At 43.8% G+C, this 26527-nt stretch overlaps 1 protein-coding gene across 3 annotated transcripts; it reads right to left on the reverse strand.

Annotated features, from left to right (window-relative positions):
- Nucleotides 1-454: 454 nt before the first annotated feature.
- LOC122403387 (host cell factor 2-like) lies at nucleotides 455-25244 on the reverse strand. 3 transcript variants are annotated; one of them, XM_043406884.1, is made up of 9 exons: nucleotides 20782-20909; nucleotides 20548-20655; nucleotides 15588-15748; nucleotides 12145-12302; nucleotides 6170-6326; nucleotides 5799-6095; nucleotides 5320-5630; nucleotides 4376-4725; nucleotides 455-4155 (listed from the first exon to the last, which is right to left on the reverse strand). In XM_043406884.1, the coding sequence occupies exons 3-9, from the start codon at nucleotides 15739-15741 to the stop codon at nucleotides 3420-3422; spliced, it is 2163 nt and encodes a 720-aa protein (XP_043262819.1). In that variant the 5' UTR covers nucleotides 15742-15748; nucleotides 20548-20655; nucleotides 20782-20909; the 3' UTR covers nucleotides 455-3419. The 3 variants fall into 3 exon arrangements, with proteins under 3 accessions (XP_043262819.1, XP_043262820.1, XP_043262818.1); XM_043406885.1 differs by lacking the exons at nucleotides 20548-20655; nucleotides 20782-20909 and adding an exon at nucleotides 24516-25244; XM_043406883.1 differs by lacking the exon at nucleotides 20548-20655 and having other exon boundaries at nucleotides 4376-4701; nucleotides 20782-20937.
- Between the last annotated feature and the right edge of the window lie 1283 nt (nucleotides 25245-26527).

Consider the following 26527-nt stretch of genomic DNA (forward strand, 5'->3'; position numbering starts at 1 on the left):
AATATCGAACTGTATAAGCATCTTGTTGTGTTTATCTATGATATTTATACCATTAATAATTATTACATAGATTCCAATGCAAGGAAATGATGTTCGTTACTGGTTCCCGTTATACGGAAACAAACTAAAGAATTTAAATTTGCACTTGGCTAAATTGCATATAATGTTCCTTCGTAGAAACCAGCGAACACAGTTGTATAATTTCGGACAAATATGTGCAAATCATACAAATATCATTACCGTCATTATGTTTACAAATTGGTATGAATCTTCACAGCTATTCTCTTATATGGAGATATACATACGTACTTATATGCGTACATGTAAGTATATTGTCTGACATTTAAACATAGAAAAATCAGCGTGGGTCCTCTATTTGAAGGCTTACTCGTTGAAAAAATACTGCATTCTGTGATATGAAACTCCACTGGAATATGACGCGATTTATTTCTTCTAACCACATTATATCATATAACACCGTCTGTTAATGTATATTGTTTTCACTCGTATCGCTTGCACGACACATAGCCATCGATAACGCTAAAGGGATGCATAAGCTAGAAGATAATGTGGCGAAATATTTCTTTTCGAAAAAAGTCATCCGTGTCCAGAAAAATATGAAATGCATATATTTGCATAAAGTAGAGGCACTCAAATCAGCTACATTGTTATTTTTCTTTTTTCTCTTTTTTTTTCGTTTTGGGACCAAACCCATATCTTCGAGCTTATACTCTGGTGTTTCGTTTACGAGGCATAAATATGTACTCTAAAGAGACGTATTTGGCAACGGACGCATTCAATGACACAGTGATAATTGACTATCGGATTGCGTTATATGCGCACCTACAACGTAAAATAATCGTGACGCGAAAATGTTAATTATTTCAACTGCGCGTCGCTTTGATTTGCTTTCACTTTCGTTTTTGTATCCAAGCTTTTGTCTGCATGCTAAAATAAACGTGTACGATCTACGAAACTTTCGAAGGTCTTGCTTGGATGCAAATATTTGGCAAACGAAAATTAATCTGAAGGCGACACTGACCGGCATTGTATATTTCGTACAAGAACTGTGCGTTACTGGTAAGCACTGACAATAGAAAAAAAGGCGACTCTGATTGGTTATAGTGAAACAACCTTGTCGAGGATTCTAACAACTCGCTCCTCTTGTTTCTGCATTTTTTGATTGTCAATTTACCAACAACGCACGGTAATTAACTAACTAAGATTGCTATTTACGCCAAAATGGTCAAGATTATGGGAGTGGTTATGCGTACAACATAAAACTGCACTGTGGATAGTATTGTACCATATTAATCTATCTGAAAATAAATAGATGCTAGGCTAAGGGCTCCTAGGAGAGGAAGGAAATATCACGAAACATTCATCTTAACTTTTGTACACTGAGATGTTAAATTGACTAGTGCTACGAATGAAAAACATTGATTTTTTGGGTGCTGGAGGCCTCTAGCTGAATATTATGAAATCCTTCTATCAAACTATGTAAAACAACAAAAAAAAATAACTATATTCCTATACATATTGCACATGCCCTTTGAACAAACGTATTTGCAAAATTTCATAAAACATCCTAAGAAGTAACTTTGATATTGGTGAAAGAATTATCCACAAATTATATGTGTTCCTTTAAATGAATACATAAATTTTTACATAAATGTTTACCAAGTGTTTCTTAATATTCAGCCTACGAGGTACCACGTCGACCTTTCGCTACTTATGGATGGATTATATGTATTGGGCCTTTGTGGGCATAAAAATTCTACACGAACAAGAAACCTCCCAACGTATTTTACCACTTTTTTTTACCTCTTACGATAGACCTATCAGAACTAACACGCTATGTTCGTAAATATAGTCACGGTGGAGACTCCCGAGTTTATTGTAAATCACGTAACCCACGTAAAAATTCGACCAATATACGCTACAATATTTTGAAATACGACGACGACGATTGTACGCTTCGCGCATTAGAAATGGCTTATTTCGCGATGAAACTAAAACAAATATTGACACAGTCTCCTTTGGATACTTTTTTTTTTTCGATTCTACTCTAGATCGGTCGCGATCATCGACGAAAATCCCGTTAAGAGTTATCTTTTTTATAAAAATCTAATTTTCGCAGAATAATTGTATGGTACTTTAATTATACACATTCGGCACAACCACACACCGATTTCCATCAATATATTCAGGATCTTTTTTGAACGTTACCTCAAGCTTGTGGATATTACTTCTATTTTACACGCTACGTATACTGAATTCACATACGATGGAAGTTAAGCGCAGATCAGGCGAGCCTTTTGACATTCAACTAGTATCCGATACTGTCGGTGTAAGCGTTGACGGCTCACAGTAGTTTTAATTTTCGAGTCGAGAAATTCGAACAGTCTAGAACCTCGCGTATATTTCCGTCTATTACAAGTATGAAAAATTTTATCGTTTACGATAAATCTAGAATACAATATACCCACCTTGACTCGTCGTAATTATACCTTTCCGTAAGACTTACTACTATCTATATACCACTTAAAACTGATAGGACGCCTTCAAAAACAGAGGACTATTCGATCCACTCGCTTGACTTGCGCTTCGTTATGAACGTTCACTGTAAATTATTATGCAAACTAACGCGCAGAGAACCATCATCTTAAAGTAATCGGTTCAATATGAACTCTTGATTAGTACGTATTCGTTTACGACCCTATTTTAAACGTGAACGTTTCTTGTACGATTACACTCACGAAAATTTGAGTAGCAAAGGAAACGAATTAATTTCGAATTCAAACGTCCGCGAATATTCGATATATATGTAAGCATGCATTCGGTATATTTGGTCTGGAAAAGACCACAATTAATCGACGATATGCTATCGAGATATCGTTGAACGAAAAACTGAAACAGCTCTAATTTTTCAATCGCGTTAAACTCTGTGTTTATTTAAACGTTAGGTACGGAAAAGAATCGTTCGAACGAAATATTAATATCGGAAATTATATCTGGCGACGTGACCAATTCATATGGCGTTATGATATCCCCTCAAAATCTAGCAGACTAAATTCAACGTTTTAAGCTCGAGTTGCGCCAATCACAATGTGACGTTGCGCTATAAAATGTAACGACGGCAATAATTGACGTCTAAATACAACTGAAAGTTCTACAAACGATAAAGCAACACTTGGCACTAGAGAGCTACACTCACCGACTTATACTCACGCGCAATTGAAATAGCTGAGAACTCGAAACGAACGTTCGAATTAACATTTCGGTTTGCAATTAATCGGGAAACGAAAAGGAAACCAAACGTTTAACCGTTCCTCGCAAGTAACGAGGAGCAACAGAATGATACTCGATTGTTTCTTTTGATTGGACGACTCGAACCGAGCTGTTCGAATAATGGGAAATTAAAAGATGTGAGGCGCTAACTGTAACTTCCATAAAGAAACTGGCCTGGCAAACACCGTGACCTGACCTTTCTCTTTGCCACCGACCAAAAATACGTAGAGCGGCGCCGGCCCGTACGACGGCGTTTCCGTTTCGTGGATGTCCGCTGCGGCTACCTTTGCTCTCTGCCTTTCCGCCCTCGACGCGCTCACCGCCCTTCTGGATGGAGAGCCTAACGGCAAACTTTTCGGCGGAGCTCTCGGCACTCTTTTGATTTCCTGCAGCTCCAACAGTTCCGCGAACGTCTGGGACGCAGATCTACCTGGCTCGTCCTCCAACACGCTGTCCGGCGGACTGTTCAGCATCTTCGCGTACTTGCCGTCCTGAGACTGCTGCTGCTGTTGCTGGTGATGATGGTTCCTCGTCTCGTCCAGTCCAAGGTAATTCGGATTGCAGAAACCGAACTGGCCCTCGCGTATCGTCGACGGAGTAACTATAGAACGATATTGTTTGCTCTTCCGTCCTGACGGCCAATCGTCGTCGCCGAGAGGATCGCCGGGACTTCTAGCCTCTATGCTCGCGTAATCCGACGTCGATTCCTCGCCCTCCTCCAAATCGGCGAACCTGACCGAAGCGGACGTTGGTATCTTCGACGCGGTTGGTGTCTTTGGTGTTTGCAGTGCCGCCTCGTAAAGGTGAGAGCTGTAACTTTCGCCGCGGGTAGGTTGGCAGGCTTGATGCATGGCAGCGAAATCTCTGAAAAGCAGAAGGATGTTTATAGCCATCGCGTGACTACGGCCATAACGCGATCCGCAATATCCATTAGGCAACCCTTGGGAGGATTTAAATTTACAAAAGCTCGACCAGCAAGTGCAGTTCTTCTTCTGGCTCCGCGTTTACCTAGCGAGTATTGCAGATTAAAAATAGATTCTTATCCGTTGGATCGTGCTATCGGAGACGAAGGCGCAGGATTTACCGTCTTTCCTCTTGGACTTCTATCAGTCTGGAAGTCGGGGGTTCCTTGCGTTCTTCGTTGTCGCTGTTTTCGTCGGGATCGACGAATACGAGTCTCGCAGCTTCCACGGGTGTCAAAACTGGCGTGGGCAGGGTCAGTGCACGGAAATTTGGCACCGAGATTGGGTCTCTGGTCATCCCGCAGTTGGTGGTATTGTTGTTTGCGTTGTTGGCGTCGATGATTTTCGGCGTCGTCTCCGGTGGCTTTTGTCTTCGACGCGCGAGCGTGTTGGCGCTTCGGGACTTCACCATTCCCGTCGACGGCTCGATCACCTCCGCGTCCACTTGCTGAAATGGATAATACGTGTTTGCCTGCGGGCAGGCTCAAATTGTCACATGCGTTTCTTTTGCAAACGCGGGACTTAATACGTGTGCAAATAATGGAAACTGAAACGAGAACGAAACGATACGACGCGATGTTGCTATTAGGGTAAGGTTGCCTTATTTGGACCGCTGTTTCAGAGGTTATTCCAGTCGAGTGCTCTCGAAGTATCGGTTTTCTTTTTGTTTCAGATTATCGTGTGGCTCGGAATAGGGGTTGAGTTATAATATTAATTTTATTCCGAATAACCGTTGCGTAGAATCGATATTTTCAATCGTATCGGTTCTGAAACCTCATCTCCCGTGCTCGCCACCAGAGGGCTACGCTATTGTTTCTCTCACAAGCGCTCGACTGACCCTTTCTATACTATATAGGCTATACAATATCTCGCCGTCTAAAGCAGGGCATGCTAGGATCGTCTTATTAATTAATGAGACCACTAGCAGGCCCTCCTCCCGTCCTTTTTTATCTTCTATCTTAAAATTTGTTGACAAAAATGTCGCTTCTTACTGTATCGTTCAAGGAATACAGTGGTCCAATTTAGGCAATCTTACCCCCACTACAAGTAATATAATGTCGCATACTTCTTGCGGACTTTCCTCGTTGTCGTCTTGGCCGCTCAAAACGGAATAGCTACATTTCGTCGGATGACTCAGCCGCGACAGGTTGATCTGCGACAATTTCGAAATTTCTTTAAGAAAGCTCGGCCTGGCCGGCGCTTCGTTCGGCGATATTCTATTGTTGCAAAGCCTCGTCCTCTGATTTCTTGGCTTGAGCTTCGGATTGTCAATGTTGGTCCCTCGAATGATCAGTTCAGAAACCGCCAAAGCGACGCTCTCCGCTCTCGGTTGTGGTTTGGGACCTTGCACCGACAATTTCTCCCACGTTTCCGTACCTGCGGACGTCGTTCCGTTTAAAATGCATTCGCAGAACGGAACTGTTGGGATCGTGAAAAAGTTCAACGCGTTTCCATCGTCTTATAATAAGCGGATATAATTTTGGCAGATTGAAGAAGCAAAATTAAAGAGCATAACTGTATCCAGCAGTGTTTTTCATTCATTACCGAAATGAAACCTCCATAGCTCGTTCGTGGCTAGACCGCCGCTTTCACCGCCGAAAATTAGCATGCAACTGGGTAGCCTGCAAGCTGCGTGGCCGTGAAGAGGTCCGGGTCCGGGTTTATTTTTCAACAGACACCAGGAAGCTGCGTTTACGTCCCATCGCCAACAGTCGCTTCTCTCTTGCAGGTCGGTCATACCTCCGTAAACGTACATGGCGTCGCCATGCAGTACCGCGGAATGTTTATGTCTCGCCGCTGGACCGCATTCGCTGGACGAAAGAAGGTGCCAGGATTCCGTCTCTAAAGGACACATCGACAATCTATGCTTTCGCGAATACATTCTTTCAGAAGAATTAAGAACTCGATCATTTTACCAAAGTGAAATGCCCACAATTCCGGGGAACTTCCGCGCAAATCCTGATAGCCGCCGTAGATGAGCATCTGGCCACGATGAACCAACGCCGAATGTCCTCTTCGTCCCCTAGGAACTGCACAACCCCGTTGCGCTCTCACCTTTCTCCATATGTTGGTCTACGAACAACAAGCTTCCACTTAATATCATAGAAATCTGTAATATAGATCGCATCGATGGTCTAAGTAACAATTACATTTTTCATATTCATGAATTATTCATCTTGGATGACAATGGGTTTGAAAATTCTCTAATTTCGACTAGAGAGGTTTCTGAATGCCGAATGCAACCGGGGTTGGTCTCGACAAAAGGCACGAGAGAGCCACCAATTTCCACTTTCTTATTTTACCCTTTGAAATTTGAAGTTTCAACACTTTCAGTGGCCACGTTATTCATATACGACAGGATTTTCCACTACAAAACAATTAATTTTCAAATTGAAATGTTGAAGGAAATAAATTTGAGTGAAATTTTCAAGTTATGCAATTTGCAATTGTCTAACATCAAAATTTTGGTCTAGAGAATTTCTATGAATGGTTATTATAACATTTTTTGTGTAATTTGACTGCGTCCAACGGATAGGTGGACGGTCCAGGGTTTCGTTGGAGATTAATCCGCCATTGTCTCGAGTTGCATAGAAAGTATGTACATACGTATGTACGTGGTTCTTTTGACGCACAGTGGTTCTATCACGAGTCTTTCGCTTCAGTCGGTGACCGTGTACCGGCAAGAAGAGAGGAGAAAACGCGTTGCCTTAGCCAAGGGTCCGCGATCGTACACGCAAAGGAGAGAAGATGGAAGGAAGGTTTATAGGCTGCATAGCAGGGGCGCTGAAAGTAATTACGTAACTTGAAGTACGTGCCTAAAGTTGATAGGTCTGTACAGCCACTTGCGTCTACCCCGTATTACGGCATGAGAGGGTCGCAGAAGGGCGGACTAGTGGCTAAATTCACCATCGACGTTAAAACGCTGTAAAATTAGCGGGAAAACAGTTATCCGGCGAACAATGCGGAACGTCTCGAAAACTTTCACCAAGTCTCGGGATCCGAACGACGGATCTTCGCCGTTCGCGGATTAAACGAACAAACTCGAACGGACCGCGAACGGGGGCGAAGCGTATTCAACGGGTCGGAATATATTTTTTTTTTCCCACTTTCGATTCGCCGCGAATGACGGAGAGAGAATTTTAACGAAGCACAAAGGGAGGACGAAAGAGAGCGGAAAGAGAATAGGACACGAGGCAACCCCTCCGGCTTAACCAATCGGGTTTGCCCGGCGTATTCGTAACGCTGATTTCAATAATACACGGCAAAGACACGAGTAAACGAGAGTATCCCTGGGTTCCCGACATGGTCCGACGACTAAAAACAAACGGACCGAACGTAGCCATAGCAACGCGCGGCAAAGGAAAAGTTTCGACCCCACGAAAAAGTTCGAAAAAGGATGTACGCGCGTGTATTGTATGCGTTGATTGCGCTTTTCCCATTAAACCATCTTTCGCATGCATCGACGGGGTTAACGAACCGGTGCAATTTATTTATTTAGTAGCTGTTCTCTTGTTACTAATATTACAATCATCCAAAAATCAAATGTACACATATTATTATAAGTAGTCGATAGATTCTAATGGTGCATTAGTTAAGTATATTCCCCTGCAGCAGTGTGATGAATGGCCAAGAGTTGAACAAACATTTTATATTTGTTCAAAATGTTCTGATTTTTTTTAAATTAAAGTTTTATAGAGAGCAACTAAACAAAATAATAGGGATTACAGGAAGATCGCGAGCATATAAATTTTGAATTTCGCATTAATAAACATACCTAACGGTGATTTCAACACGTTTGCTAGCCTATTTCTATGGAACATCAATGTTTAACGATGTCAGTGTGTTACGCCCGAGTCCTCGAGCTCTTTGTAGCGTTTGCTACGGCCTTGTAAAATATTTATAAAGCCTACATCGCTACCGTCAGACTCTACCTATTCATCTTGCGTAGGTTTTCGTGGGCGATTCGAGATCGAGAAATCGTTGACGCGATATTGATACTGCGTTTCGTGCTTGCTACGGTCTTACATTTTTAATGGCAGGTTGAGGGCAGGGGCCCTTGGGAGGATAAGCGCCATTCAGTTTCGAGGGTACGAGAACGGAAGCGAAGGGACGTTGACATCGGTTGTTGCCAAAAATTACTCGCCCTCGAAGGATCGGAGAACACTGTTGAATATTAAACGCAAATACACCAGCGTGAATACTACTTTCGTCCGCCTATCGACCTTTTTTCTTACGAGGCGCATAAGACGGTTAAAGCTCGAATCGAGTCAAGAACGAAATCGCATGATCGAGCCGCTTTTATAGTTCTTCTATTCTCGTCTGGATGTACCTCGCGATCGATCCCGCATAAATCTATTAAACCAATCGTGCGAGCGTGTAGTATCGCGGCAAGTATCGAAAAGATAAAGATTTTTACGACGCCCAGTCGCTTTCTTCGTCGAAACTTTTTTCACGGTTCCGAACGCCATGACAGATGGTTTCTACGGATCATCGGCTGTCGGAACCGCGTCGAAGTGCTTCGCGTTCGAGAACCGTGCACCTTCGATAGCTGATGGCAGTTCATCGTTCCTGACAGTGACAAATGATACCCTTCTGCAGCCAGCCGTTGCTACCAATTCCGCAGACATCACGATGACGTGACATGACAGCGAGTTGTGCCACGAATCAACTCGCGCGCGATCCTTTGTTTAAACCACGAACTTCTCAGGTATGGTCAGCAGTCGCTACTCTTCTCGCTCGTGAGGATACTTTTTATTCAATTAAACTGTAATCTCTGAATATGAATGTTTGGAAAAGTATTCATAAAAGACAAAACATATTGAACATAGTGTTAGGCGTCTTTATGAAAGGCAAATGCTAATACAGCTATGGGTATTGCACCAATTACTTCTTAGACATTCCTAGTCTGAGAATCATGAAATAGATAAAACATGCAAAAACATAGACGTTTAAAATATCGAACAAAGATATATGTCAAAAATACAGAGATATGAAAAGTCCCCAAGAATAGGGTATGTGAGAGTATAAAATTATTTGACTACAAATGGGAGTTTTCACTTTTTAAACCTATACGTGACACTTCTAATTTCGATTTTACTGATCCGTTTAGCAGAATTGTTAATCTAGCCATCACTTAACGACTTGAGCTTTTTTAATTTATCCTCCAACAATTTTAAGGTGAATGCAATCAGATTGTTAGTGTCTTATAAGCACTGTAGAAACTTTGTAGTCTCTTTTTACTTTACCCGTTAAATAAATAAATAAATAAAACTCAACAAACAATCTCAATGTTAATACAGTGAAATTACACGTATTGCAAGAAGATTAACAACGATCTCACCGCTTTGCAACAATAAAAATATCGTTCCTTTATATTTTCGAATAAGATCAAGGAGTTTGGGTGCTACATTGTCGAACCGCCAGCGAGCGTTCCCTCGTCAACCGTAGTCGCGAGGGAATTAAGAACATCTTGGACGGACACTCGGATGCGACTCGAGCACCGGCCTCCATAATTTACGAGACAATGTCTTTTCGGGAAGAGCTTCGGTTTGTTTCGCGACACCCGACGTGTTTCCTGACAACGATCTCGTAGCTGGTCGTCGTATCGCGCGGAGGAAACTTTTAATGATCTTACCCGTCCTGCAGGGGAGCCGTACGCGCGCAGGGGTCGCCGGCGAAGAAGAAGGAGAGGAGCGAAAGAATCGCACCCTCGGGAAACCGCTAAATCAATAGGAACGTCATCGGGTACAACTGGTTTTACACGCGAACATCCATTCATCGTCTCGTTCTCTCCGACGAATAGGAGAGGGCTGGCCTCGGGAACCCCGTGACACGCGACGAGGGACAACTACGAGACGACCGCGTCGAGCAATTGCGTTTGTTCTACCGTTGTTCTCCGTTAAGTGGCGAGGTCTCCTCGAGGAAGATAATAACCGCGACGCGAAACGGGCAACGATAAGATCGCGCGACAGGGGCAACCCCTATTCCGCGTACTGCGCGAGAGCGATTCTCGTTAACCCTTTCGATCCAACGAAGGAAGCAGGAAATAGAATGAAACGACTGGAATATCAAATCGAACGCGTATTTACCTTCCGACGCGGCGAATAAAGCGAAATAACAGGCTGCAAAATCAAATCGATCGCGCGTTTGACGCGCCTGTCGCGCGCCCTCCGCGAAATCCCGGGAATTATAGAAACATCTGTCTATATTCTACGGGACGAATTTCGCGATAACGAGTTTAAACGAAAATCACCGAAGCGAGATATTGTCAATCAAGGCCGATACAGCCCTTCGTCTCCGTTCGTCGAATCGAGGGTGACGTCTGCGTCCCTCGCCGGGCCGAATGCCTCCAGGTTGTATCGTGCAGCCTCGACGCAAATCAAATCGCGTAAATTTAACTAAACGTAACTACATCACGGCAACTGATTTAACCTGTGCCAAACTTCGGACCCGCGATCGTTCGATACGATCAGATTTCGTATCCTCGAAATTGTCGCGAAGTTAACAAGGACAGAGGAAGGGAAGTGTAAATATTATTTCGGGGGGGCAACTTTATTACTAAACCGGCTTTTTAACATTTCAAACAGTTGTTATAGAAACGTCGACCACTGTAAATGTCAGACGGGTCTGAAGAACAGTACCTGCGGCGTAATCTCCTTTCAAAGGTGCACAATGCGGTTTCCTTATGGGCGATACGTTACCACAGACAAGGTATACAAGTAAACCTTACATTCAATGTTTTCTGGGGTTCTGGAGCCCCATTACCATTTTCGTGTCACAACATTACCAACAGATCACAAAAATTAATACAAGAGAAACATTTCTAGTCACATATTATAGTTTAGGTAAGGAATTTTTTTTCTTGAAAATGCGTAGGAATTCGGGGGTATGTCTATTCACCAAAAATGATTGTAATCGACCCCCGCAATCGAAAATAATTTTTCTAGAACGATTTGAAATTTTTTTTTTCCGTCGCAAAATTTCACACCTTCTCGAATTTTTTTCTAGAATGTGGGTAGGATTTTGCGGGTATACCTATTCACAAAAAATGATTGTAAGTGACCCCCGCAATCGAAAATAATTTTTTGAAAACGATTCGAAATTTTTTAATTTTATCGAAAAATGTCACACCTACTCGAATATTTTTCTCGAAAATGCGTAGGAATTCGGGGGTATGTCTATTCACCAAAACTGATTGTAATCGACCCCCGCAATCGAAAATAATTTTTCTAGAACGATTTGAAATTTTTTTTTCCGTCGCAAAATTTCATACCTTCTCGAATTTTTTTCTAAAAAGTGGGTAGGATTTCGGGGGTATGCCTATTCACAAAAAATGATTGTAATCGACCCCCGCAATCGAAAATAATTTCTCCAGAACGATTTGAAATTTTTGAATTTAATTGTTAATAACTTTTTAACGAAGCCTCCATTTTTGTTTTTGCCAAAATATTATTTTCTAAGTATCCATGAGCTCTGCTTCCAGACTAAATTTCAAGGAAATACACTCATTATTGTGGGAGATCATTAGAGTCAATTACTTCTTCCTCGAATTCCCGAAGCTATACAAATCGCCAGAACTCATATACAAGTTGGCTATTCATTAGTGTGTGTAAGTGAAGGGGCAGTTTCCTCCGGGCACCGGTCTGCCGTCTGATAATACTGAATTGCCTTTTTCAATTCCTCCCATACTCGACTCACACGTATTTACACACACACACTACTGTTGCTTCTGTCCATCAATACTAATTCAGTGAATAGTTTCTCAACTGACCGCCATCCATGAAAAGAGGACGCTAGAATCACCTCCGAATTTTCAGGTATGGCAGTCAGATTGAGCAACGAAAGTCCAGAAGGTGTATGTTGTACTAGTATACCTCGTGTGTGCCGTTACCTTGACATTGTAAATCCAGAGCGGCGTTTCCGTGCCTGCGGAAAAGCCGAGCTCACCCCCGAAAACGTAAAGGCAGTCCTTGTAAGCCACCGCGCTGTGCTCCTGAAGCGCCGGCGGTCTCTCGCCCCCGGGATGCAATTCTTCCCATTTGCTCTCGGCTGTGAAGAAAAACAAAGAACGGGTTAACGCGTCGACTCGTCGTTTCGAACGTTTTTGTACGCAAAATTCGTCTTCTTTGCTACGTATCGCGCGAGGGGAAGACGAAACCCTCGTTGGCCGTGGAAAAAAGACCGACGACGGAAGAAACGAACACGCTCGGCTTATCGGACCAGCGTGTATGCATAATTCAGTTTTTTCTTTTTTTTTAAACGCACGCAGTCCTGGCGCGTTTTAATTGCACGTTTCCACTACAATGGGACACATATAAGTACGCTCGGTTGGCCTAGTTTTCGCGCGTACAAAGAACGCCGACGCCGTTTAAAGGCGTAAACGATAACGTTCCGAGCCGTAGATACGCGTTTTACGAGTACGGGCTCCGGAACGATATATCGTCGGGAAAGTTTTGCGGGTCGCGGCGATAAATTACAGTACCCGTGGAATCGTAGTAGAAAGAAACAATCATAACCCCGCGGGGACACGAAAAACCTTTTTTAGCGCGTTAAATCACACCCACGCCCGCCCCCGCAATCTGCTGCCCCGAAATAAATCCTTCAAGCGGTCGTCGGAGCTTCTCAGAAACAGAGAGAGACAGAGAGGGACGAAGAATACAAAAGGGTGGATTCTGGGGCTTAAATCTAAGCAGTGCCAAGGACGCACAGAAAAACGAAACGTGCCTTGCATATCGTAGCAAAAACTCGTTGGCCGACTCTGGCCAGTTTGGCTTTTTATCGCGAATTATATCGCTATTCGGATTTCAGCACGTTCTTTGCTCAACGCCCGATCGTTCTGTTTATTCGCGCCACTTTTATACACTTTTCTAAACTCGATTTCTAATCGTTCTCGAATTCGTCGAACGATTAAATAAATAAAAGAGACGCGACAAATCCGAATTCTTTCAGCATCGAGTTAGCGTTTCAAAGGGGGAGTATTAAAGCTCCCTTCATTCTTTTACTGCACCGCGCTTAACAGGGCGGACGTTCTTTACCCTTCGGAAGTTTTAGGAAAAGAGAAAAGGGACGTTCCCCTAATCTGGCCGAGAAAAGAAAGGCGAAAGAAATCGGCGAACCGTGAAGTTACATTACGCGAATAAAAGAAGAGGGCACGGGGTTCTCGCGATCGATGGCCCGAAGAATTTCTCGACCGATCTTCGATTCTTAACGACGTTAAGTAGCGTTAAGAAGGTTTCGAGGCGCAGCCCCGCGACACCCCCGGGGGCGACCTGTCCGCGTTTTACACCTTAAGTACCCCGAGTCGTACGTTTTTACTGAAACGTGTCCAAGAACAAAGCCTATAAAATTCACGTAAGAGCCATAACGTGCAGGTCTCGTAGACCAAGCGATGCCCGACATTGATTACGTACACGTGTCGTATCTCTAGTTGGCTACGGAGCAATACACCCTTTTGTCTAAAACTGCTGTTCACAGGGTAAAATTCCGATGCCTTTGATGGAAAAGAGATTGCCACGAAGCCGGAACGGACGTGACTCGCGCGCGATTGATCCACTTCAAATATTAACGCGATCGCGCTTTCGACGCTCCTCCAGAATAATATCAAAATATTGTTCCTTCGAGAAACTACAATATATACATAATCATCGATAGAAAGAATAATAATTCTCGCGAAACGAGTTTTTGGTCGACATCGCGATCTTATAGGCGAGGGACACAATGCACGTGTTATTTAATTAACACGTGAAAAATATATGAAAAATAAAAGATTTACACCGTTTTCTACGCGTTAAAATATGTTCTATCGATTTTGCTTACGGATCCAACAATTATCGAATGCTTTTACGTTAATGAAAGTTTGTTGCAAGGCTGTGAACGTTTACCTTTGGCATTGCTTCGACTGGATCGATTTTTTCGTCGTCGGGAGACGGGAAGCGTACGAATGGAATTTCTAATCCCACGATAGCGACTCATTTAATGAATAAAGGCTACAGCGCGAAGCGAGGCCCTCGAAATCCCCACTGGTTAAAACCGAGGGTGAAACAAAAACGTTCAAATATTAAGCACTCTCGCGGTTCTTCGAGTTATCACAATATTTTTGCAAGATCAAGTATCAACAATGCTACGCTTTTAAAACATGGCACTGGCCCCCTCCGGGCAGTATTTGCCCCCAGGAGACAAGCCGCTGCGATTCAACCCCTTCGATGCTGCTTTAATATTCATCCGAACTCGCTGTCGAACAATCCCCTCTGATTAATAGAGACCCCATCCCCAGAATGTTCGATCGACCAGCGTCAATTCTCTCCTGCGTTGCGTAGCCATCGTATTTTTTTTTTACGAAAAATCGATTCAAGGTAACAAAGCTGGCGAATGTAAAAGAAAGAAAATGTAATACTTAAAAAAAAAAGGAAAAAAAATGGATTAGGTAATACACGATTAATTTATTTTAAAAAGGATGCAGTTGCGTTTCTTAGATACATTCGGTTTGTTTAATTTTGCCTTATGGCATTTGTTTGTATCTCTGACCGTTTTAGAGATGCAGCAATTCCCAATTTGGCAAGCCTTTCCAATATTATTTGTGAAATAATGCTATTTTAAAATAACGGAGATTTCAGCGAACTTTAAAATTCAACCCCAGCGCGAACTCATTGGCCGTTTCCAATATTGGCCAGTCGGGTTCACTGGGAATACGTTTAGAGTGCTGCCAGTCAGATGACCGAAACCTGGTTGGGATCAAAGCGGTCAAGCTATTCGAACCAAATAATCCTCGATAAGTGTATTCTTTGTTTTTTACTACGTACAGCTCGGAAACATTGACAAAAGTCGAGGGTTTCAATAAAAAATCGCGGGCGATTCGTAAATCCAATAAAAATAAACAAACGGTTAATACGATGGTTGTTACCTGTAGAAACCGTTTATTATAGGCGACGGGGGGAGCAGGGATGCAATTAATTTGCATATGTCTGATCACCGTGGTAACAGCCGTAATTGTGGAGTATCTCGCCCGACGGATTTGTTTGATACACGCGGGCTTTAATAACGACGTATTATTGATCAGAGTGAACCCCGTTTAAATTCCGTCGCGCACCCCTCGTTCACGGAGCGAGACGATGGGGTGCGTTGGTCAGAGATGTTGTTCGTGTACCGTGCTTCGGTACCCAGACATCGAGCGTTAATACCTCCCCAACTATAATTACGAGGATCTGCCTTCTATCCTTGAATTTCACTTTCCCTCTTGCCCGCCTAATCCCGCCGTTGGCTTTTGAACCGCGACCGTCGCAGTTCGGATACTCCTGTCGCTTAGGAATTAAAAGCGTCGCAATGATAATCACTTACCGAGGCTGTATCGCCAGAGATCCTTGAGGGGAAGATTGCCGTTTCGTCCACCGAGTAGATACACGTGCCCGGCGAGCAAAGTGGCGCTGTGCTTGCTTCTGGAGGGTGGTGCGGGCCCATTTTCAGTGCCAGCCGCGGTTACCGAGCTCCACATTTTCCTCCTGCGACAGAACAACCGCGAATCAGAGACTTCGTAACAAATTTCCAGTCCCTGGGAAGCAACGTTCAAATTAGAGGTTCGATTTTAAAAGAAACAAGTGGATCGTTCGACCTCTTCGTAACGCTCGATATCAGTGCAGTTGAAATTAAATAAAAATTCCTGAGAGAACGGAATCACTGATTGCTTGAATCTTGACGATGAGATAACGATTCGGTTGGCTTTGGTTTAATGGATGATTAAGAGTTTCAATTTCGGTAGTCGAAGAGCTCTTTTTGGCAAAGAGCACCGCGCGCGATCGATCGAAGAGTGGTGGGCAAATAAACGTCTGCTATCTTCTGCTACCCACAACGACTGTACATGTTTGCCGACTTGCGGACGAACGTCCGTTTAACTGGAAGGATCCTCGTTTTTCGTTATCTCTAAATATTTACAGACCGGACGTTCGTAATTGGTAGGCGCGCTCATCCGTTCGTTTTACAAATAAACGTCCTTCGACATTTTCTCGACGAAACCATGAAACCGCGTAAATTCGACTAACCGTATATCGGAGGGTCAGGGACAGCGCCTTTGGATAGAATTCAAATTTGGCGATCGTAATTTTCGAACAAGATTATTCGACTATCAGAGGAAACATACTCGAAATATCTAAAAAGAACTTTGAAAATAATAATGAATTATCTATTGACCAATGACATTTGTGGAGGAACTTGAATTTTCAGAATAAGAAATCATTAAATTGGAAGGAACAGAGGATGGTAAATAATATTCTTAAATGCCTTACTGCGTTGGCCTTAAACTTATCAACGGCCGACCGCGTCGGCGTACTTGAAATTCAATTACCAAAGCTTCGAAATCGAGTTTCGGGTAAACGAATGCACCCTCACGCGCCCCAAACAGGCGTACGCAAATACGGCTGGCGAGGCAATACGTTCGCCGGGCAGACGCGCCTCTACAAATGAGATTTCCCGCGATGGGATGATGGAGTTCGTTGCGTGGAAAGAAACGCGCGGAAGGAAAATCGGCGAGAGTGTCGGGGAGAATAATGGTGCACGTGCATTCTCCATATACTACCAGCAAAGACGCCGAAGATCAAAATTTCGCGATTTAAAGGAACTTTTCACGCCTGGTGGCAAATTTATCAGATGTCATAAAATTTTCTTCCATATTTTTAAATTCTGTTCAGCGTGTCCCATTTATAAATAAACAAATCATGATTTTCTAATTTTTAATATACTTCTTTAATCTCAATTCGCAATAACTTCCAAAATATCTCGTATGTCTCGTTCGTTTATTCCATTTTTTAGAACTCAGCGAGATAGTTGAGAGCAAGTGGTCTATTTGTTCTTTTTTTAAATAAACGTTGAGAGTTACAGAGGCGTGCGGGGACAGCGTTTTCCAAAATGGAGTCTACGGACTCGTGGCGCCCTCCATGCCACAGCGCGAGCTTTTCAATAAATAAATCGCATATCCGCTGATCTTTTCTCAGAGGGACGCCTTTCTAAAAGTTTAAAAACCACTGTTCTACGCGAACAAACGCGTAGTATGTAAGCAAGACACGATTTTCGAACCGCAACCGCGACGGAACCTTTAGAAATTCGTAAAAAGGAGGAACGCAACGTGGAAACCGCGTAAATAAAATGCTCTGGAACGCAGCCAGGGTGGTAGAGCTTTATAGAAAACTCGCCGCGCAAGGGGTGTAATTCTAAAGAGTCGATTCATCGCGGCCGCTGTACGTAATAACGCGATAGTCGTTAATTTACCGCGCTCGGTAATTGGATGATGAACAACGCTCGCGTAGACGATGTCGGGGGTTCCCGTGTGGTAACTATCAAGATATACAATCTAAATTACAACGTTCGTTTTTCGTTGTTTGCGAACGAACAGATTATACGCGCAGTAGGCACGTGGTAGGCTGAGATTAATGAAAAACGAAGATCAAACGGAGCGCTACAGCGCCGGGTACTCTGTCTCGCTAAAGAAATTAGGAACAGAGACGAGGCCCTCGTAGTAGGCGGATTAATTCAAATGTATGGAAACGCAATGAGTCCCCCAACGAAATCGCGTACAACGAGAGGCTTATACTTTTATACCGATAGAAGTGAAAATGTTAGAAAAAAGTGACAATTTTACGGAACATTTTACGACGTTAATATTGTTTATTTTACAGGCATATTTAATTTTCCTCCGAACGTATCTAACTCGAGATATTACAGAATTTGTTGTTCGTACACATTGCTCTTCTTTGATATAGGTAAACGTAATATATGGAAATCTCATAAATCTCCTACGAGTGTACACGAAAAAGGGATGAGAGAAACAGGCGCCACGGTATCCGTAAGGGAGTATCCAAGGGTAGAGTGGATTCCTCGATGTCGGTAGTAAACGAAATATCATCCTATCGGCCAAACTTAAAGACGTCATGCATTATGGACCCCGAAGGACGATCTCGTACATCCACGAAACAGTGATCCTGTCCTCCAACGTATCAGGATACACGATAACGCGTCTCAACGTTTCGATGTATTTTTATGGGAATTCGAAACGGTCAGTGCACAACGTTCTCGTGTTCGCCACTTCGTTGTAACCGGCATTTTTCCCGCCTTGCGATACCGTCGTTAAGGGAGTCTGAACTGGAGAACCGGAGAACGCGCGAAAAAGCACGCAGTCAACGATCCGTTAGCTTTCGTCGCTTTCGACGCTCGTCGCCCCGTAAATATTCAAAAGCCGAGATTTTTTAATCTCTTACGTCTCGCATCGGCGGCACGCTCGCGTGTGCTTGAATCTTAACAGAAACGACAACAGCCCGAGTAATTTTTCATGCTAGACGCGAAGCTCTTCGAGCGTTCGCAGGCCCTTCATTTTTCGCTGCGAAACCATTCACGCGTGGAGTCGAGTGCCAGAGGAATGTCGCGCCTTTCTTTCTCGTCGATGTGTGTTTTTCTCGCGCATTCTAAGTCTTTAGTGCCGCGACTCTTCGTCGCGATTACTGTGTTTCGATGTTGTCGCCGCGCATCCGGAAGGAGGACAAACTCTGACCTGATCCCGTTATGGACCCGGTTTCTGATCACTCGAGAATGACACGTGGAAAATCATTTAAATGTCTTCCACGACAAACACTCCCAGAGTCAAGTTTCGGACTCTTTAGACAACTGTTCGTCAGAGCATTTCTCATTTATAATAATTTATTATTATTAAGCCAGTATAACCAAATATCAAATTTTCTCTGAACTGCTTGTTAGATAGTTTACGTTACCTTTACATAAACTTTATGATCTATTGTGAATCACTTTGTATCTACTGTATGCATAGATACTCGGTCGTTCTAAATAATTAATATGCTATTAAGCATGCTGCATCGATGACAACGAACAATGCATCTAAGTTTGCCCGCTTGGCAAACTCTGTGGTCCCGGGTCGTTGAGCACCGACTGTTAGCAGCGCGATGAACCGGTGACCCGCTGTTTTATGAGGCGCGCTATACACGGCCGCCTGCTATACATGCTTATCAGGCCGAGAAGAGACGTTAGGAGACCAGGTGGACTCAATGAATTTCGCCCGGCCAGAATTTCAAAAGCTCTTTCTCTCTCTCTCTCTCTTTCGTTTCCTCGAGTATTGTTTTACCGAAGCAATATCCCTTCGCTGGCTAACCCTTGAGCACTTCGCGGGGAAGCGTTTTCTTCTCTCAGCCCCTGACGGAACGTTCTGGCGCGCTATCGACCGGGCGGCAGCAATTTCATTTTTTTTCCCAGGTTCGATACCCCGCGAACGCGAGCGTAAAGATTCGACTAGATTTTTGTCCTCCGACTCCCTTTTTCCTCTCCAGAGGCGAAGGGGGAGACGTTCTACGGAAGGGACGAGCGAAAGTCTCTCTTCTCTTTTCGCTTAACGGTGGTCGCGAGGGGATGCGTTCCGAAAAGGGAACGCAGTCAGACAATTTCCTCCATCGACACTCGGCAATTCTCTTGATTTCTGTACGACAACGCCCGATGCTCCTTTCGCGGTTGTCTCTTGTCCAAGAATTTCCCCTCGACGAATTTCCGGCACATTGATCTTTTCGTGCCCGAGTCGATGACCTTTAAACACCGACGGCCACGAAGAATAACTTCCCGACTTTTTTCGCGGGCGAAGATCATCCCTTCGTACGGCGCTGAACGATCTATTTTCGAGGGATTTTTGGCGTAATCCTTGAAACGGGCTCGTTGCATCGACCGTGAATATTTTACCAAACGTACGTATATGGGTGTCTGAAACTACATCTACAGAGATTCATGAGCTGAGAATTTATAACTAATTCTATGTCTATTTACAATGTAATATGGTAACTTTTATTAGATAGATTATTGGGAGGTGGTATAGAGACTGGTTCTATTACAGAAATTTTTGGAGAATTTAGATCAGGCAAACTACTGGTTCCACAGAATTAGATAGATTATTGGGAGGTGGTATAGAGACTGGTTCTATTACAGAAATTTTTGGAGAATTTAGGTCAGGCAAACTACTGGTAACTTTTTTTAGAAAATTAATAGTTCACGAGTAGTGGACGATTATTTCCTTGGCATTGACATTCCATGTTTGTCACGTGGATCTTTCATACATGAAACCAGTATGTGCATCATAAAATTAGTGACCTTAAAATATCATGTACCCGTACCTTACCGTCAAGTCAGGGGTTAATGTGGAATGTGGGTTCCTTTCGCTCGAAAGGTTGCCGACCCCTGGTCTACAGCATTACAAGCCCTATACCTAACACTGTTTACACTTCGAGACCTCTATCCGTCATACGTAAACAACTTTACTAACCTCTACGATACATCATGGCCTTAGTTCGAGCGTTCCAGTTTACTGTCACGAAAATATTAGACGTAAACGCATACTTAGAATTGCGGTAACAACAAAGTGTTGATGGTTCTGAAATTGGGAGAAACGTTAGACAGTGTTGAACGTTTAAAAAGTGACGGAAAAGTCTATGTTGTCCACAGACTACAAGGTATTAAGGCAACCGTGGCTAAGATTTTAGGGATTTATAGTACTCACCGAGATGGAACAAAAAAATCCTTAATCGACATAAATCCTACAATCAATCCTTTCGATGCAAAACACTAAAGTTTATATTCACGTTTGCGAGAGATGATCGACGTGGCTATCCTCCGTTTCAATACTATACTGACATCTGTGTAGCAGCTTAGAAACAAACTGTGTCGTGCAGCGTAATACACGACGCGGAGGAACCAATTCACGTAAACGATGGTCAAGTTTCTTAAACAGATTAGACGGGCTGTAAATGTATTGCCATTAGCAAGGCCACACATAAAATGCACGGTTGCTAGTTCCACGTTAGAAATTCCACTTGAGCGTCGATAACGACGTGATAATAATACTAAACGCGACACGGATACAGGAATACCGAGTAACCTTCGTTGATATTGTTGAATTATTATTACAAAATTAACAAATTTTGTGTTGAAAAATGGTTAGGAAGCTTTAGTCGGGTTGAATCTTTCGCGAAAAAAAATCAAAGCGTTAATACGCGAATAAAAAATATCCTTTCAAAGTTCAACGTATGTTTTATTCGCGATAAAAAATTACTATACAGGGTGTACGGCCATCCCTGGGAAAAATTTTAATGGGAGATTCTAGAGGCCAAAATAAGACGAAAATTAAGAATACCAGTTTGTTGATGGAGGCTTCGTTAAAAAGTTATTAACGTTTAAAGTTTCGTAGGTACTGAATTTTTTTTTCGAAAATGCGCAAGATTTCTGGGGTATGTCTATTCACCAAAAGTGATTGTAATTGTCCCCCGCGACCGAAAATAATTTTTCCAAAACGATTTGAAATTTTTTTTTCCGTCGAAAAATTTCACACCTTCTCGAATTTTTTTCTAGAAAGTGGGTAGGATTTCGGGAGTATGTCTATTCATAAAAAATGATTGTAATTGAACCCTGCAACCGAAAATAATTTTTTCAAAACGATTTGAAATTTTTTTTCCCGTCGAAAAATTTCACACATTCTCGAATTTTTTTCTAGATAGTGGGTAGGATTTCGGGGGTATGTCTATTCACCAAAAATGATTGTAATTGAACCCTGCAACCGAAAATAATTTTGCCAGAAAGATTTGAAATTTTTGAATTTAATTGTTAATAACTTTTTAACGAAGCCTTCATCAACAAATCGGTATTCTTGATTTTCGTCTTATTTTGGCCTCTAGTATCTCCCATAAAAATTTTTCCCAGGGGTGGCCGAACACCCTGTATATCGTCATAAAACATTTCTAAACTCTTTTTTTTTATCGCCGTCAAAGCGATGACACCTCATAAAAAACGAAGAACAGTATATTTCAACAATTTCGTGGCATCGATTCTTCCATTTTCCGCCATGGGAAGACGTTTCCAAGTTTTATGTACGTACTTGCGTTTACGGCCAACGCAACGGTCGAAACGTCGCGACGAGACCATCGTGATCTTTTATTTCCCTACGTTTTCTACGCTTGACATTGAGGTTCTTAATAAAATTCTTAATAAAACCGAGAACCTTCGAACCTCGAAGTTTCTGGCCATTTTGAATCTCCATCGGGCTTCGGAAACGAGTCAGACAACATTTTTAAACGCACGGATTAATTCACGGGACCGCAACAACGGTGACCTCTCGTACGAACTTTCGTGCAAAGATCATTAACGCATTCTCACGTGTCGGGGGATCGAGACTGACTCTCATTACGGCGGATGCACATGCAAAGAACCACTTTTCACTGTACACCTCCGCCCGTGTGATCTTTTTCCTTCTTTTCCCTCGCCTTTCTTCCGCATTTTTCTTGCAACGTCGCCTAAAAGTCATCCACCGCGTATAACGCCGCACGTACCAGCGAAAAAGGAAAGCTAAATGCCGGCGTATCGCGTCGATCTTCAAGTCCCTGTTGTTTCGTCGAAGCGAAAGGAAATGTTAGTGACATTCAAGTACTACTTCGCGAAGCAATTTTAAAACCCCGTCTCCCCGCGACGAACGATCGTTTCGTAATTAAGAAATGTTTGTCAAACAGCAATTAATACATTTCCACTTAAATTTCGTTTCAAAATGTGAGCTTTTCACAAAAATGCAACGTACTTGGAATATCAGTTTGTTTAAGACGAATAAAAAATCAGGATAGAGAAAGGAACTATCAAGTTGGCACAAAACTATAACACCAATATTTAAATGATTTATTTTATAGTTTTGATATATTTTAACTACGATTTTTTACTCATCAGCTAGCTCAGTCATTGGTCAATAAGTAATTCTCTTTTATCATTTGCTGTGTTTTAAATTAGATAAGAAACCACGTAAATTTCAAATTTCAATCACGTTCACTCGTTTTTTAGAAACGTAAAGTTAAGCAAAGGTCGAGGATAAAAATTCCGAGGTTCGAGTAACCGTTGAATTCCACCGCACTGTTTTGTTTTCTTTCAAACTTTCACCATTGTGAGGAGAAATAGCCGCCGTTCCCGAACAACGTCCCGTCAAGATGTAAAACGTCCCCACCAGTCGCGTGTTTTCAACAACATCCCCTAGAAACCCTCCATGCATCGTGTCACTAGTGTCACTTGCGGTGGGATCCGTGTAACCGTGCTATGTCCATGCGCAACCAAGTTTGATATAAAATCGCGCAAACGGTGCCTATAAAATGTTATCCGAATCACGGCTGACGAACCCGACGGAAAATTCCTTCCAGGCCACTGAATTTCCTCCCTGGCCCCGCTCCCTCGTACGATAAATCTCTGAACCGGTATTCAGTATCTTGGTTCATAACGGGTACGGACGATCAAGATAAAAAATTTCACAGAAACGACTGGAAGATTCCAGAAAACCGCCTGGTAAAATTACCCTACTGCTCGAATAAATCCTCGTACGTTGGTTTTATCGATCACCTGTTATTCGATTAAAATTTTACGCATCTCTGATTCTCAGCATCTCTCGTCGCTAGCGTGTCGAGTTATACACAGGTAACGTGCGACGAAACCTTAAAACGTTGGTCGCGGATGCGAATGTGACGCGATGCGATAATCCTTGTTGCCCGATGCTCGCGGTATCGGCGCCCCTGAGCAGGGTATTAGGCCGATGTAGGTTTCTATAAATGAAATTAATGGGAAAACAGCGAAAGAAAGCGTGTCTGGATACCACCGACGACAAACGAACTGTTTCGAGTGGGGAAAAACAGCGTTCTCCGGCGAGCGAATTCGCACAAACGCCGAGGGGGGTGAACGACCTCCAGCCTCGAGACTCTTTTTAAGAAGTTAAACGCGCGAGTAATAATTCGACGTCGCCTTGAAACGCGGTATCGTCAAAACGGCATTTAATACCCCGACTACTCTCCCCCGTTTCTTTTTATGGCCGTAGGGCTTCCTGGACGGCAAAGTGAATATGGCACCTGGTAGTCGTTACAAGAAGAACATTGATTTTCCGGGAGGTTAAGGACACCGTAAACTGCAACCACCACGTGACTTTAACCTAGCCGACCTGACAATTTATAAATATCTACAGCTTCACCCATCGTCGCCCATTCGGGTTGCACGCATCGGGACGTGTTATCGCGTTGCACTTTAAGGGTGCACGACGGCGGAATGTTAACCGCGAACAGAAAAAAAAAGAAAAAGCGTGCCGTCAAGTTTTCGGCTGCTTCGGCCAACAATCGAATCTCGAAGGAACCCGCCGAAAAACATTGAAGGACGAGTGTAATTAATTGTAAGGGTGGCGGCAAACGCGAGATGCCCGAGGGTAACACAATTTAAAAGGCTTACCTCTCTACTCGGTAAACCCTCTATCCCGTTAGCTCTGGCGAACGCAACTTGTGACCCACATGCAAGCGACGATTAAATGCTACTAAGCTCGCCTTTACCGCGGTAAGAATCGTGGTTCGATGCTCTTGGACAATTAACCTCTCGTGCGCCGAGGACGCATCGCCTGATTATCGTATCTTAATTCCCGATTGGACGGCTACGGTGCAGATCATGTGATCCGATCGTCAACGATCGTCGATAGTTACCACCGAATTCCACTGTCTACCTGTTGTACTCCCAAAAGTGCAGGAGAACAGGCTCAACGAACCGCACATAGGTCACTCCAGAGACGAAACAGAGGTTCATTCCTCAACGTGCTTCACCGCGACACGTTGGCTGCGTATATCGCGCGGTATCTCCCAAAGCAGATCGCAAACATTGATAAGAGGATCTCGTTCCATTCACGTACGAAGTTCAATGCGTCACTCGTAGCGCGTAACAACGTTCAAGACACATTTTTCATCTTGCCGCGGCATCGAGTCATCGGTAACGTTCGTTCGATAGATGTTCCCTTCGTCAACGGTCACTTCGCCGACAGAATGTTTCAAGTACCGCGCACTGTTCCGTCCGACCCCTCCGGTCACTCATCGATCATCGACGGGATCGGCTCAGCTGGCAAACTTCTCCCACGTTTCCTTGTTGTCATAAGGCTGACAAGAGAGAAACGGGTAAAGAGACGCGGTGTCACGAGGACAGCACTCTGCGTGCTCGACGTTTCTTCCGTACTGCGTCCGGGTCGAGCACCTACCTAGTCGAGTCGTCATCGGGGACTCGACGCAGGCGCCTGAAGGAAAACCACCCCCTGTTACCCGCAACCTCGACCACCTCATCCCCTCTCGGTCGGCTAGGGGGTGAACATCCGAGAGCCGAACGCGTTGCACCGTAGAGCAATAACGATAGAGCAGGATGACCGTCGTCGGGGGAACGTTTCCGCACCATCGAATTTCCTTCCAAACAACCGGTCTTCTCTCGTACGGATTTAGTTAAAATTTTCCATGAAAAAATGTACCCCGAAAAGGGACAGCGAGCTGCAATGGAAAATCGGGGTTGCATGCAGCGACGGTCAGAAACGACGTCGTCGTTGGGTGGCATCGTGCATGGAATGCTCCGCACCGGACTGGTCCAGAACAGCTTCTGAGTAAAGTTCTATGATGGAATAACGGGGCTAAGGTTGCGCGTGCGCCGGCGTCGGTTCCCATGGAAACGGGATGCGAGCCACCGCGTGTGAATGCGTATTGATTACTCCACTCTTGGTCCATTCCGCGATCTCTTGGTCCTCCTCGTGTCTTCTCCTGCCACCCAGACCTAAACCAGGCTCCTCCTCTTTTTTTTCTCGGCTCTTTCTTCTCTCTTCCTCCTCGTTCCCGCGACGAATCATCCCGTTCCCATCGACGACCTTCCCCCTTTTTTCCCCAAATTAGCTCCGTAATGTCTCCGCGCGCTCTCCAGCCTCTTTGCATAGACCGTCGCCCCCGTTGAGGTTTCCTAGCTCACGGCGGATGATAAACCTATGAAGTCTCCCGCGACGCGTCGGTTGGCCACGAATTTCAGTCAAGAGGCCAGGATTACCATCGTCGGGATTATGCGCCGCTGCCGGGGGGCCTCTAGATTCCACCGCGATTACGTTCACCGTCGTAACCCTTCGAAATGAGCCATAATCGAGCGTTTCCTTTTTCTCCGATCTTGCTCGGGCACGGTGGGGAAAAAATGCCCTGGTATGATGTAACCGTGACCCAACCTACGACGGTTAATTTCGGTTGTCGGTGACATCATAAATATCCAGGCGGAACAAATGATTCCGCTGTATTTCGCAACTTTCGTGTACATTAGTAGGACGAAATTCCAAGTTTCCTGACACTTGCACACCCGACGAAATTTCCCAGTTGAGATTAAATGGCGGAGTAGGGCAACTTCCCCCAGTGGCGGATACTTAAGCCTTGCTTCGAATAAGCGTTCAAAGATAATAGATATAG

This window comes from Colletes gigas, unplaced genomic scaffold (genome assembly GCF_013123115.1).
Source record: "Colletes gigas isolate AHSC1104 unplaced genomic scaffold, ASM1312311v1 Colletes_gigas_Sc00051, whole genome shotgun sequence".
Lineage (NCBI taxonomy): Eukaryota > Metazoa > Arthropoda > Insecta > Hymenoptera > Colletidae > Colletes > Colletes gigas.

Excerpts from the sequence above, each read along its gene's own strand:
- LOC122403387 (XM_043406883.1), bottom strand. The coding sequence starts at position 20,813 with ATGTCGATTAAGGATTTTTTTGTTCCATCTCG. Across the intron at positions 12,303-15,587 it reads TCTCTGGCGATACAGCCTCG|CCGAGAGCAAATGGGAAGAA; the intron begins GTAAGTGATTAT and ends TTTTCTTCACAG. Across the intron at positions 6,096-6,169 it reads ATTGTGGGCATTTCACTTTG|AGACGGAATCCTGGCACCTT; the intron begins GTAAAATGATCG and ends TGTGTCCTTTAG.